This window comes from Lissotriton vulgaris, chromosome 1_1 (assembly GCF_964263255.1).
Source record: "Lissotriton vulgaris chromosome 1_1, aLisVul1.2, whole genome shotgun sequence".
NCBI lineage: Eukaryota > Metazoa > Chordata > Amphibia > Caudata > Salamandridae > Lissotriton > Lissotriton vulgaris.
This window is the reverse complement of record NC_141685.1, coordinates 1891260310-1891275554: the sequence shown is the minus strand read 5'-3', so window position 1 is coordinate 1891275554 and position 15245 is coordinate 1891260310. Positions and strand designations below refer to the sequence as shown.

The 15245-nt window shown below is 42.4% G+C and overlaps 1 protein-coding gene across 1 annotated transcript in view; it reads right to left on the bottom strand.

Moving 5' to 3' along the window:
- Positions 1-1101: 1101 nt before the first annotated feature.
- Positions 1102-15245, bottom strand: part of PDZRN4 (PDZ domain containing ring finger 4) — a 553980-nt gene continuing 539836 nt past the window's right edge. The window contains exons 7-8 of the mRNA XM_086919475.1: positions 9107-9223; positions 1102-3203 (exon numbers count right to left, since the gene is read on the bottom strand). Of these exons, the coding sequence (XP_086775601.1) occupies positions 1680-3203; positions 9107-9223 (1641 nt within the window). The 3' untranslated portion in view covers positions 1102-1679. The remainder of the gene's footprint in view (positions 3204-9106; positions 9224-15245) is intronic.

The window sequence follows — 15245 nt, the reverse complement described above, 5'->3', positions numbered from 1 at the left end:
CCACCTGAAAACCAAGGACACAAAGATCTCCAAGAATCAAAAGGCTGATCTCCTTGGTGGCTTCAGGAACATAGAAAATCTTGAGAAGGCTGTTTTAGGAGGAATCCCAAATGATCATTTGCAACTGGCACCTGGACTGGGCTTTGTTGTTGCCTTCTGTTTGGTACCCTTGGAGTCTCAAATTGATCATACTGAGATCCTGGGGGCCTTAGAAATGTGTATCACTGTGGTTGTTGGAGCACCAAAACAAGTTTGGGAACTTTTCAAAACTTTTTCTCCAGAGAGTCAAGGTGAGCGACTGTGAAAAGTACCAGACCAGCAGTCCCCAGCACAGGTTTGAATGTCATGTTGGTTTCATGTGCAGAAGAGTTTTTCCTCAGAAAAATGACAAAGTTCCTTTTCAGATTTTGAATTAGAATAGAAACGTTTTCAAACTTTCAGGCCTTTGTAGGGCCAATCTATTTGGTGTAACTGATCTGCACTTCATCACAGTTAGCCTCATATTGGGATTGGATTCCGGTCTACCGTGACCGTTGACTACCGTTAGGGCTTTGCTATTCTTGTTTTTTTTCCCACTTAACTCTTCAACAATTTTTATCTCAGATTGCCCTTATTGAATTTATATAATTTTGGTGTGATTTGAATTATGAAAATGTTAACTCTTCTAGAAATTGGAGTGTTATTTTTACTGTGTTATGTTTTCGACTTTTTAACTATTTTGGTACTTCTAAACACATCACAGATTTTCTCTCAGGTAAGCCTGTCTTCTGTATGCCACAGTTGCCACGGTTTGAGCTCAGGTTTAAGTTACTGAACCATTTGACTGAAACTAACAATCTAGTAATTTTATTAGTGTGGTGGACACCCTGTCACTCAAAATAATAAAGCCCTTTCTCACAACATCTATTTGAATGATTGTTTTAATTACTTCTGAAAGTTAACTATGAATGTGTCTATTGTATTTTGCCATGTTGAAGCTTAGTGTAATTTGTAAAAAGCATGGCTCAAGTGAACTGAGAGGTGCTGATATAATTTTAAATCTTGATGAAATAAAACTGTAGATAGTTAATCGTAAAGGTAAGCAATAATTTATTTCTCATCCATCTTCACAATTACCATACATTGCCTAACTACATGACAACTGCCACTACACAGCAGGGCATCATTGCCCACTCACGCTTTACTTGGACAAATACAATTGTAATTTACAGGTTAAATGTACAACGTCATTAAAAAACTTTTAAGCCATATGATGTTATACGGTACATGATTTATTGACAGTGCAATATAAGACACAGATGATTAATGTCTGGGTATGCCTATAAGCAAGCATATAAAAAAGTGTCCATTATTGATAATCAAGTAGAAAAAAGAAAAGTAGAGAAATAAATCCAGAGCTTAATTACAATAGATACATTAGGTCAGTAAATTAACTCTTCCCTTTTTTTTTTTTTTTTTACATTTTATAGAAATAGCTCCTATATGGACAATTTGCAGGGTAAATAAAATTGTTAGCTAAAGAAGTTACCATTGTATGAAAAACAGAATGGAAGATTATCAAGTAATTTTGCTTACAAAAAGTAAAACTGTAAAGAGTCACAAAAAATATAAAAATGCCACATTGAACGAGGCAATTGTAGTCTACCCAAACCGGTAGTATACTATATGAAAAGCCATATTCATACCGTAGTAACTGACAAAAAGGCATTGTGTACTTTTGTACCCTCCGGAGACTTGGCACCATGTGTCATGAGTTCTTGGATTGTCATCCAGTTGTCCAGAATTTTCTTGTTCCTCTTTTTCATCATTTTTTTGTGACTGAGTTCAATAATGTTAATTTCCTTTTTGCCTTCACTGCCACTCTGTGGGCTTTCCTTAAGACACTCTAACCTGCTGCGCATCATGAACTCTCGCCGCCTCCTCTGCTCCTTGGCTCGCAACAAGTGTTGCTTTCTTTCTTCTTTGCTCCAGTAGCGACCCATCTTTAGTTCACTCATTGTGTCGTCATCAGTAGTCATTCCACTTCGCTCCTCCTTGATCTTTAGAGCGCGCTCTTTAAGCAACTTGTCTCTTACTGGTCTTTTTGTAATGTAGCGTGTCCCGTCGCTCCTCATTTTCACTTTCCATTCCATCCTGGGCTCTGTTAGCTTCTGGGGGTCTTTGCACACACTTACGAGACTAAGCTGACTTTGAGCGTACTCCACTGCAGACTTCTGTTGGATTAGGTGCATATAACTTTGATACTGTCTTGCATGTATGGGTATATTTCCTTGCCTATATGCTGAACTGTGGTAAGGTGAAAGGTAGGGAATATGCTCTGCATTTAGTGTTTCATGTTCGGTTCTTTTTCTGCATTCAAAAACATTATCCCTCCTTTGTACAGCAATGCTCTGCTCTGTAATTTTGGTTTTGTTTTTGATTGGTGTGCTCTCAATGCTACAGTGCCCAGAAGACAACTGATTGGACACTATTGTGCTTCTCAGATTTTTCCTGTTGGTAATGCTGATCATTCTCTGCAAAGTGCTGTCTGGAGACCGCTCGATCGTTAGTGGTGTACTGCGGCAGCTTTCTGCTGTGTTGTAAGCACTGGAGCTATCTTTGTCTGATTTCCCTGGATGTTCCACAATGTCATCCACTGTATGTGTCTGCGGGTTGCCACTAGCGTTGCATTCATCTTCATGAACTGACCAGATATTGCTATATTGATGGCTTATTTTTTGAAGTCTATGAGCATGCATAATACTTTGGCACTCCAGTTCAATATTTCTAAGTTCCTCGTTAAGTGCCTGGAGCTCGTGTGCAACACCCTCTTTCTCACCTCTTCTACATTCTATTGTACTTCGTGAGTAATACAGGTCATACTCTCCACGGTTTCTGATTTTGCATTTGAGCTCTAAGAGCTGACGAAACCTTTCACAATCGTCATCCTGGTTTCCTGCGACATCAGAGTCAATCAACTCTCCAGAAACAAAACTTTCATTGAACTGGACTTCAGTGCTTCCTAAGGTGTCTTGGCTCTTCCCCAGATCTTGCTTGTCCGGCAAGCATGTGTTGTTAGGCTCCTCGGGCGCGTTCTCTGGTTCTGAGCTCTCCTCATTGCGCAAACTCTCGTCTGTAGGTCCCACTCCACTGTCCTTCTCATGGTTGTTGGGTGAAGGTGTGGCAGTGTCTGTCGTGCCATCTTCTTCCTCTGGTTTCTTTGGCTAAGGAACAAGAGACAAAAAACGTTATAAACAAATAGGGACAAGCTTTTCAAGGTGCAAGTTGCATGGTTGATAATGCATATATTGGAAATCCTTAAACAAATATGGTTGATTAAATGTAGTTTACACCTAAAGCATAGCTATATTTATGGTACTTCTGCATCCGGACCCGGAACCTACATTCTCGCAGTGATTTTCAATACAGAAGGGGAAAAACAAACAGCGACCTTTTTAATGAAATAATTAAATGCAAAACTTTTCACAGAAAAGAACATTCTTGCGTTCATGACTTGATACCAGGGTGCTTAGATCTGTCTCTCCAAGGTGTAAATTTTGGGGTGAAATGGAATTTCGACCTGAAAGAAAATATTCGGGCTCTTCAGAAACGTAAGTTTTATGGTACTAAGGGGCAGATGTGTCAAAATACCTATTTGCGATTCTCAAATAGCGATTTTTTGAAAATCGCTATTTGAGAATTGCAAAATGGTATGCATATAAAAATTGCTCTTCTTTAGCGATGTCTTAAAATTCCTTAATTGCAATTAGCAAATTGCTAATCGCAATTAAGGGGTCATTTCCCATTCATTTCTATGGGCCAGGAGGCCCATAGGAAGGAATGTGCAGTTATTCTTAATTTGAAATTCACAATTTGCTAATCGCAAATTGAGAATAATTTCAAGGGTGCAAGGGTGTCTTAAGGACACCCTGCTGCACCCCTGAAATTTACATGTGTGAGCATATGGCGCACATACATGCCCTAAGGGCATGTATGAGCGCCACGTGACACTTTTACAAATGCCAAAAAGTACATTTCTAAAAGAATTCGCAAATTACCACCAACTACAAGTTGGTGGTAGTTTGCGATTTCTTAGTGTAAATTTGCAAAACTTAATTGCTTCTTACATAGCACTTAAGGAATCGCATTTTCCGGGCTTTTTTGTCGCAAACGCTGCTTTTTACCGATTAGCAGCGTTTGCGACAAAAATTTTTTTGATACATCTGCCCCTAAATTCTTAAAATTTGCGCTGATAAATATTTGAAATATATCACAAAATGACAACTGTTTGATCAGGTGGGACCCTAATGTAACACAAATCCGACAGGGTAGATAAAATAAAGAAAAACTCTGCAGACATAAAGGTTTATAAATATGCAAAGACCTGACTGAAAAGTCTTTTTTATGAGATGCTAGTTTTTTCTAAGACATTACAAGTAGATGCAAAACACAGGAGATCTTTTGAAATGGTTTGTATATCATCCACATGGAGGGCACTAAATTAACATAATGCAGTCAGAAGTAAATTATTTCTCAAAGTGAAGGATGAGAAATTGGACCAAGCTTAATTATTTCAGAGGTCTTTTTCAGAGATTTGTTTGTGATTTTTTTCTTTTCAATACTTGGGTTGGTGCTTCTCATAGTCTTACATAGCAGATGGCCCATATTCTATTTCTTTCATTTTAATTTTGTTAAACTTGGTCCTTGGAAAACCAGAAGTCAGAAGTGGCTCCTCCATTAGGAGGGAAAAGCGTCGTCCCACTAATTAAAATGCCACTAGAAAATTCCCCAGAAATGAAAAATAAAAAACTTTAATTTATTACTATTTTATTTTTCACTAACCTTCATCACGAGCTGAGTGCCAGGACGGAGCTGGACCATTGCTGCTGAGTGGCAGCAACAGGGAGGAATGGTGAGCTGGGCATATAAGTTTAAAGTGTGCATGCCACTTTGGCTGGCTGGCTTGCGACAGGCAGCCAGACATGCACATGTTAAACGTCTCTAACCCAGCTGTCTGAGAAAGCTGGGTTGAGAGCAACCATAGGCCTCTATTGCCCTTGGGAGCGCTGAAAGAGCCCGCTCCATCCACTCCGGAAGCTTTGCTAATGCTGGTTAGCAGCATGAGAACAGGCCCAGGATTGGTTATAGGAGTTGACCGGGGCCCGGGCTGGAGAAGACAACACCGGGACCAGAGCAAGGACATGCAGCAACGCAAGTTACCATTCTGTTTACCTTTTTTTATGTATTTAATGACTATGTGCTAATGTGCACTAAATTGCAAAAATGCATTAAATGACCATTTTAAAGTTAAACATTTTAACTTTAGAACGATAATGTAATGCGTGTCGGCAATTTATTTAATGTAATTGCGCGTGCATACACCCGCCCATTTGCCCGCCTCACCACTCAACATAGTTGCCAGCTGCCACTGCCGGAATTGCCAGTATTTTCTGTTCTTATTTAATAGCTTTTATATACTGATATGTCGAATAATGGTGAGTTACTGCTCTACAGGAAGTGGTTGTAAAATCAGGCCAATGCGTAGTATCGACAAATATTTTAAAGGATGGCTCCAGGGATGAGGGAAGATACCATTGTTTTTGGTGCTATTTGCACTGCAGTGTTATCACCTGCTGATGCCAGCTTTTGATTGGCAGATGCACAGTGATCAGTGGATGGGATAGTGGACGTATATTTGAATATTGCATAAAGAAATATCTTCTGACATAACAATAATGCCTTAAATATTGTTTATAAAAATAGTGTCCCATTGTGCGTTGATTTTGTATTATTAACTCCAATGGGGCAATATTTTTGAAGAAAATATTCATTAAATGATATTTAAGTCAAACAATATTCTGACAACAATATTCTGGTATCCCACCAGGATAGTGAGGAATGATATTCTTGAAGTTTTTACATAGCATACATATGTAATTTCGTGGTATTGAGGATTTTTAGGCTGGAGGCTACACATGTGCTTCTGGAGCTCTTAGGCCAATGGACAAGTAAAAGTTTGGGGATGGGGTGGTGGTGTAATGGAATGGACTTCCAGAGCCGAGGATAGACTGCCATGCATGAGAATCTGTCTGTTGATGGAAGGACTTGCAGTTGATTCTGAATGAAGGCAGCAAGGTGGTTCATTATTGCACGGTGATGCCATAGTGGCTGGTGCAACAGTATTTGAATTAGTGTCAAAAGTGTCAAAAAGTTTTATTTGCATAATTAATTAAAATTGTTACAAAATTCTCCTGATAAAATAACAGTGCAAAATGTATTAAAAATACTAAAATTATTGTCTCTCAGCCTCTGTTTTGTTCGGGACAGATGCGTGAAGATCTAAAAGTTAGGGTGTCCCTAATAGTCCACCAACTGGGTGGACCTCCTGTTCAGTTAGTTCTAAGCGTTTTCTTGCTTCTGCCATGAATTTAACTCTGCGGCAAGCCAAAATTATGGAGGAGCCTCCAAGCCAGCTTTTAACTGCATGTCTGCAAGAACGGATGTTTAATGCATTAAGAATGGGTTTCAAGAGGAGACGCCTCTGAGTTATCATGGCCGGACATATGCAGAAAAGGTGGACGAGGGTTTCATTTTTGTACCCACAGAGGCGACATTCTTTCGTCTGGTGGGACTGTTTCCAGGACGGTAAGAGGTCCTTTGAGACGTGCATCCCCATCCGATAGGCTACAAAAGCCTTTTTGAGATGGCCACTGAATTAGATGTGGGATGTGCTGGGGACCATTGAAAGTATAAGAGTATGGCACCATGTGACCCCCATGGTCTGTGCCTGCTCACTGATTAGCTGTGTGTTAGATTGGCTCTAGTGGCGGAGGTCTATGTGCTCATCTACGAAATGAGATTTCATTTGGTGCTAGTACCAGGGCCAATGTGGCAATCTAAGTGTGATGGCCATAATGATGCAGTGTTCAGTTCGAGTGGTCATTTTTGCATGCCAAGTCAAGGGCAATGTTCTAATGTTGTGGTAAACAAAGGACCTTGTTGGGGATCATCAGGAGTGACAGAGGCATTCCAAGTAGGCTTGCGTCAGATGGCATATTAAAAGACAGCAGTTTGCAAAGTGAGCCTTTTCTGGAGGCAGTCTTGTTTCTAGTGGCTTGCATGTAGTTGACACTGCAAACAATTTATTGAAATGCAATTTCTGACATGTGTCGACATGTGACTGTAGTCTTTCCAACTAAAATGCCCTTCATTGGTACTGAGCGACTTCTGTCTGAATTCAGACAATAAGGGGAGCGTGCATTCAAGAAAGCCTGGAGAGGGAAGGTAGAGGACTAGAGAAAGAGGTGCCAGTGAAAAAAGAGAGCGCGAGGGGAGGATGAAAAATAGATGGAGAGATAAAAAAACCCATCATGTTCCATTGTTGAATTTGGGTGCAGAAAGTAGCTGGTTCTTCATATGTTTATGTAGGAAATATTACGTTTACTATGTTGTGTTTTCGCCAGCTCTTTCTTTCATCTGTGTTGCTCTGCCACTCTTGTTTCTCATGAGTAAATTAAGATACACATACCATATAAAAAGTGGGCTCATCTCTCTGCTCAACACCCACCAAACCACCCACGGGGATGCTCCAGTGGTAGGATATTAGTGGCCATGCACCCCTGTATGATCTGACAGCTATAGCTGATGTATTGTTCCAACAATGAAAATGTCGGTCAGATTTCTTTGTACAACATACTTGCATACATGTTGTCATTGTATATGTAATGGATGTTCTTCCCTCACACCAGGGCCGGGGACAGTCAGCGTATCTTCGACAATCACCCCTGTATTGGATGGCCCCTGTTAGTGCTTGGAGACAATAGTGATGCTCACCAAAAAAAAACATTTAAAAGTAAGGTCGTCCAAGACATACAGAGATAATAGGGTTTTGATAGTGGCCCAATCAGAAGTAGGAGGTTGACAGTTCACCACCTCACCATATCGACTGGGCACAGACCAGTTGAATAACCGAGTCAAGGGGTACACTCCAAGACGGCTGGGGACTCGGAGAAAAGAGAGGGAGACAAGGCAGAGGAGACGGCCATGAGCGTGAACAGGTCTGAGAAGGAAGTCATGGCGGGGAGCAGGGTGGTGAGGAGAAGAAAAACCACTCACCTTGATATTGTCATGCACCTATCTAGAAGTTTGGATGGGCGATTCCACCTCACTAAACTGACCCCAGGGCCAAAATGTCATCATTTCTAGTCCTGTATCTAATCAGATTGTGGAATGAGAATGTGTGCAACTCTGTCAATAAATGAAATTATCTTTCACAGGTTTCGCGTGGCAGTAATTCCACTGGTGTGTACATGATGGATCACAATTCCCACTATGCTTTTGTTGCAAATTACTTTCAGGGAAACAGAGTCATTTTCAAGCAATGCGCCTTATTAAACATACAACTCTGCCCATTACTGATATAATTACCGGTGGGATTCTGAGGTGGCGGCTTTATGGGAATCAGACGATTTACAAGGGACCTGTGATTGGATTGGTAATGGGCTGTTTTTAATTTGCTACATATAAACATTACACAGATCCTAATAACCTGAGTAATTTTACTAGATAGAGATAGCATCGCATACCTCATCACCGGGATATTTAAATCTCTAGGTGCCTTCTGCCCCATCCATGTCCCCTATCATTTATTCGATATGCTAATCAGTTAAAGCAAGGAGGGCTCAGACATCTGATTTTCTATCTGATTATAATTATGGTTACATGTTTCTCCCTCGCTCTCTTCACCCAGGCCCTGTCTCGTTTTAGAATTACCTGACAGCCTGATTATATCACTACTTAGTGTAACACATATTTTGTGAAAACAGTACCTGGGACCTGCATGCCTAAGCCCACGAGTGTGCCTATACTGCCAGGACCTCTAGTCTACTAGAGTAAAACATGGCTGACAAGGTGTCTCTCCGTGACATCTGAAGTGTGTCCCCGAACATACAGAATACATACTCCCATCTCACATCGGCTTGCACTGCCTCTGGTTCATTTAAGAGTTGATTTGCCGCTCCCAGCAGAGAAAAAAACAACTCATTAAACAGGGCTTTGATTCCAGCGCAGCTCAGTTATTAGGAAGTACAAAAGGGCGTCCTTCCTGTGCTAATTCTGTGATCCTTACCTGCGCCACCTCGCCGGCTGTGTACGGCATCACTTCGTCCTGTTGTTCCTCCAGCATTTCCATGTTCAACTCCTCCAGATATTCGCTCCTTTCATCATCCAGCCAGCCCTCGTCCAGCTGCAAGGAACACATTAGCACATTGCATTACATGACATTAGTATTAACTCATGCTAATGCGAGGGGGGCCGAGACCGGCCGTGGCTGGCAAGGCCCTTTCATCATAATGATTCTTTTTTGAAAACATGCTTTTGTATTTTGCCTTACAGGGGGAAAAGCGGGATAATAAATTGGGCCCTGGTGCCTTTTATCCTTTCATTAAACAAAACGATGGATTCTCTCGCAGCCCGCTGGAACCGGCGGCTCAGTACATCACTCCTTTTCAAAAATCCATAAAAGCGAGGCCCGATAATTCTGAAGCTGCCATGTCTATTACTCCGATACCAGGAGGGTTAAGAGAACTCGAGTGGTGGTAATGGCTCCATATAACAACCGAACACCCTCCCGCAAGAGACCCAATCAGCGCTCACTCCATTTATCGTCCTAAGTGTCCCAGGTGCTGGTACCTGAAGCCACAAAGGGGAGCGAAGGCTGATGGGAGGGGGCAGAACAGCGGGAACCGCAGAAGCCTCTATGGCTGACTTGGTTTTGTATTACACCGATGCCTGTAAAAAGCTATTCGAATAAAATAAAGGGGCATATCTTCAACGGCCGGAGTTAAAATGATCGCCCCTTTTGCATCTGTTTTCGGGCAAAAAGCGGCGATAATTTTAATGCCCTATCAGCATGGGCCTCGCCTCGCATAGCTAATGAGATGCGAGGTAGGCGTTCCCGTGTGAAATGCACACAAAATACAGTGAAATAATTTTCTGACAGAGGTTCCCCCTAAAAGCCAAGAAAGCGGAGATAAAATTATCTCCCTATTACCTAGCTGTTGCTAATACCAGTTAGCGACAGCTAGTAGGAGATAGCGACCATCTTGGGCCCCACTTTGCATGTCAGTGATATTTATCACTAATGACATGCAAAGTGGGCGTGCCAAGATGTTAGCGACTGGAAACAGTCGCTAACATCGCTATCTCCTATTACCAACTTTTGGAGATATTCGCGCTAAGCACAAATATCTCCAAAAGCTAACACCTGCCCTGAGCAGTTCTTAGCCATGTTATCCAATGGGAGGTGGATAACATGGCTAAGAGCATTAACTCGGTAATGCATGAATATCGCTGACTTTTCAGCGATCTTCATGCATTGCGGCCAATTTTTATCGCATTTGCGATATACCTTGGTAATACCAAGGTTTATTTGCGATAAAAATCGCCGCAGCTTAGCTGTAAATTTTTGTCTCTAACCAAGCAATAGCGATAATTATCTCTATTGCTTGTTAATATGCCCCAAGGTTTCCTCTGATTGTGTGTCATATCGCTGGTATTCCGGCGATTTTTTATGCTTAACACCGCTTTTGCCGGGATTTCTATCGCCTAAGCGATGCGCGTTGTAAATATTGCGCTGACCGGGCGATAGAACCCGGCGTTAGGCGACATTAGGATTTTGCACACTATAGGCGGCTAGCGATAATTATCGCTGCCGCTTGTAGATATGCCCCAAAGAGTTTAGGATGAAATCTCGTCCTAGGTATTTCTAGTTTTTAGAGTGCATACGTGGACAGACCGAATTATAATATCTACAGCGACACTAACAGGCAGATGGAGGGAAACGGCATCGGTATAAAGAGGTCTTTTGAGGTGACTGAGACCTCGGTAAAGAGCCCTGGGTATGCTCTCTGCTAGTAGAAACCATGGCAGCCAACCACGTGATATGGCGGACATGTGATTCTGCAATCCCCTCAACCTACAATACTGCATTTGCAGCCAGTGGCTAGGTCGACCTACTGCTACCTGGGGCAGTCCCTAAGTTTGCTGCCGAGTGCAGGTAAGAGCGGGTGGGGGGTGGCCTATGGACGACTTGTTCCGAGGGAAGGTTGGCTGATCGATGACTTGTTTGCAGTGGTGGTGGTAGTCAACAGTCATAAGTTGCTCACCTCAGCTGCCCGCAAAAACAGTGCCACCTTTGGGTTATCTCCCCCTGCTCCCTCCTAGCTACGTCACTGTTTGCAGTTAACAACATTGGAAACACAGACAAATGTAACGTTTTGAAGATTATTTGTGATTTACAAAATGGATGTAATCAGTGGTTGAAGTGCATTAACAACGGTATGGGAACTGTGATCCTGCAAGCAATGAGGATGCGGTGATTGAGCATTGGAGCGTAGTAAATAGCATGACTAAAAAAACAAAATATTCTGTAACTTTTCTGTCCTTCACCTCCAGGTAACTACATATAAAATAACGCACAGTTTAAATGAAAATTAAATGCAAGTAAGGTGGGAAATGCATGAAACATCTTCGTTAATTCATTGCACCAGAGAGTCACAAAATTGAATCCTGGCTGATGCAGTGGACAATAGTGACTTGTGAATCTTTAGGGCTACTAGGTCCCGGTCTGTGACAGAATCTACTGTGAACATATAGACTATTATTTTAAACTTGCATTATGCACATGATAAGCTAGGCTGCTAAAAATGTGCAAAAAGGTTTAAGATAAAAACAGTGCTTCCAAAATATAGATTTTAGTAATACCCAGACTGCACGTAGTGCATTTATTTTATATAACGGTCTTTTAAAAGCACACTCTTCACAGCTTAGCAGGTAGCTCCCTTACAATATCTCTCAAAAAGTATAAAGCTGTGTCATCAGGAATCATCAAGTGATTCCATCAATTAAAGCCACTACCGACTTCTAAGTTCCCTTTACATTTGTAGATTGACCAGTTGCGCACATTTACATTTCTTTCCGCGACGTAAGCACCCTAGTAAGGGGGCTTGCCTGCCTTATATTTCAGCAGAAGCATTTCATCTCATGACCATCCCGGGACGGTTGTCTTCTTACAACAAGTAGGGAAACTGTTTTTCTAAAATTAAAAAAGTATGGACATGTCATTGCCCCAAGCCCCCCCCCACTTCGACCACTGGATGTAATGACTGATAAATGCTCAGCATGATGGCACTCGCTCTCTGGTATTTAAACACTTAAAGTGGGGCAGCTGTCAACTCAACATTTGAATGTACATACATCCTACTCAACCTCTACCAGGCTGCCAATAGGAAAAGGCACAGAAGCTAGCAATACCTTGTTCCAAAGGCAGTGCAACAAATATGCTAATGTGACCCATAATTCAATGCAGCTATGTACAACTGTTATAACATAGACCTGTCATAACAGCAGCTCTATGTAATGGCGGGCGAAGACATGCTCTACTACGAAGATGCTGTTTTGCCCTTACTGGACAAAATATGGACCAATTTTCCTTTTTTCTAGCAAAAACACAGTAAAATATTTTCATTGTTCCAAGTGTCAGAATTTCTTTTTATTTACAAAATGAAACCTAAAACATTTAAAATCTACTTATCCTTCGATATTCTGTACTGGCTGGCTCTTTACAAAGCAACAATACCTCCAGAAGAGCTTGACAAACTCATTTAAAAACATCTATTCGTACAACCCTGGATGATTTCACCATACAGATCCAAGTGCATGATATAATTTCCAGTTTGCAAACCAGAGATTTTCAATTTGCAACTAGAATGCAAATGGACATGCAATGTGCGATGTAACCTGTAATGGTCAGCACTCCTGTGTTTCAGTAGCTCAACAGGAAACAAACCTGCATGTCATCCGCAGGCCAGGGGGGTGGCCTGTGGGGTAAAATAAAAGGAAGCACTCTCTCAGGGGCGGTACTTCAGACACTACCACTAAGTGTATCAATGGATTATTGCTGCCGGTGTCTGCGTGCCCCTCCGCAAAGACGGGCCTTGCATCGCGGGTGCACCCGACACCACACTGGCGACAAAGGTGGGATCGTGACCCTCGCTCTCCGTAGCCACCCGCTCCGCCTGCCGCGGCCGAGCGCTACGATCTTTGTCAGGAACCACGACTTTGCGAGTCGCCCGAAACCACGCTTGTGCAGGCACTCCATCACACTGGTGAGTGAGCTCCTCAGACCTGAGAATTGCTGCTTTCAGGGGAAGCATCGCGCTGCCACACGCCCACCAACCGACCTGAAGTCCTAACGAGCGTGCAGAGTGCTGAGGCCACGCCCCACCAAGGCCACACAGTGGGGGCTGTGCAGGAAGGAGGAGTACAGGCCCAGTGTCCATTGCTGAAGTATGCCCCAGGCAGCTGCTACACCACGTTCACCAACAGAGCCCTGAGGCTTAGTACCTGCACCACACCTGCCTGCAAGTGAAATGGGGGACAATGACGAAGCAACAGCACCGGCTCATTTCCCTTTCCAGCATGCGGCCTCAGGAGTGTTACCGCCATTCAGTGATCTGGAGGACCCGACGAGGGCGTCCTCCAGGTGGAAGATATGGATCGAACAATTATTTTGTCGTGACCTGAGAGACTGACAAAGCAGTAAAAAGATCCCTGCTCCTACATTATGCTCAGGATGAGATTTTCAAGCTCTTAAAGAACCTATCAAACATGGGGGCGGCAACAGACTACGGCACAGAAGTCACCACAGTGACACTCACCTCGACCCCCAACTCAACTTGGACTTTGATCGTTTCAAACTGCGCCAGGCCTGCCAGAGAGCAGGGGAGACGATGGACGCATATTACGCACATTTGGGAGAACTCACCAGCACGTGTACGGAAGCTGACCGGCCAAAAGAACCTACATACTAGTTGTTGTACTCACACTTCCTTCTTAGTGAGACACCAGGCTGGTGCTCTTTCAACCCAGATGATGAAGTTCCGCCAATGGGTGGGCTGATGGGTTCACGTCTGCTCTCTTCTCTCATTCTTACAGTCTATACCTCTACGCTCCAAGTACACGTTAGACATTTGAGGCCACCACTGACCTTAGCACCCCTTATGTGTTTTTCAATAACACAATAAAGTATGCAAAAGGTGATGGAACCAAGCTATAAATGGTTGAAAAGCCCTAGCTAGGTGGAAACTGGTACTAGGTTATTTGTGTTCTGGTTTAAGGAGGACCTGGTCTAGCAGTTCGGCCTGGAGTGTTTCCATGAGGAGCAGGGTCAAGACTGATTTGAATATGACTGGATCCAAACTGAGGTGGCATGGAGGGTGAAAACAATAGATTAGGATGTGACCCCGAGCGAATGACAGTGGCTGAGATTAATTCAAGCATTCCACCCATCACCTTGTTTTTATCCATTTGTCTATTAAAAGACTGTTGCTTTAATAAAAAAAAAGTTTCCATTTAAAAACACTTTGGGAGGAGCTAGCAGTGAACCCCTAGGCCATTGTCTACTCCATGCATGGTTCACCAGAACAGGCAGCTTCCCCTTTATGAATCATATACCACCTGAGAGTCAGTAACAGATCAAAGGTTTGTAACTGCAATTGCTGGCAGAACATATTGCTGCATTCCATCCCAAATCCCAAAAAGGAGAGGGACACGCCTTTACTGCCCCCTCCTATTTGCAATTCGTAATGGATAGCATCAGCCCTCTTAAGAATTGGAAAAACTTTTCCAACTTGTATAAAAACTATGATAAATCATAAAAACATGTTTTGTAGTAGCAAACCCTCTATTTTTGGGAATCACGTGCTGCACAACACCTTTCTACATGAGCCTATAAATTATTTCTTCAGAGTACAGTGAGGAAGGAAAACTATTTTTCAAAGTTTGTGACACAGTTGTCCTTTGTTAGTTAAAAAAACGACCTCAACCTTCAAAAAAGTCTCGTGGACCACATTACGCACCTTAAACTTCATGTATTGCTCCTGTAAGTGCAAGCGTGATCTGAGACATATGTTGGCAGATTTTATTTTCAGTATAGTCGAAATTGTAGGTCTAACGACTATGCTGCATTATAGCTACGTCCTTCAATTTTCTCCTGCACTAGGTAACAAGATAGTGTTATCCTTGGACTAATGTTTGGCATCCAGAAATCTACATACCATCAGATCAGAACCTCCATTTATTATGACTTCAGTAAGTTGTGTTGTTATCAACAGAATACCGCAGTTAGGCAGATAAAACAATTTCTGAGCACTTTTTCCTTAAATAAATAAAGAAGAGAAATGTGGGCCTTCCTGAGATCACAATCC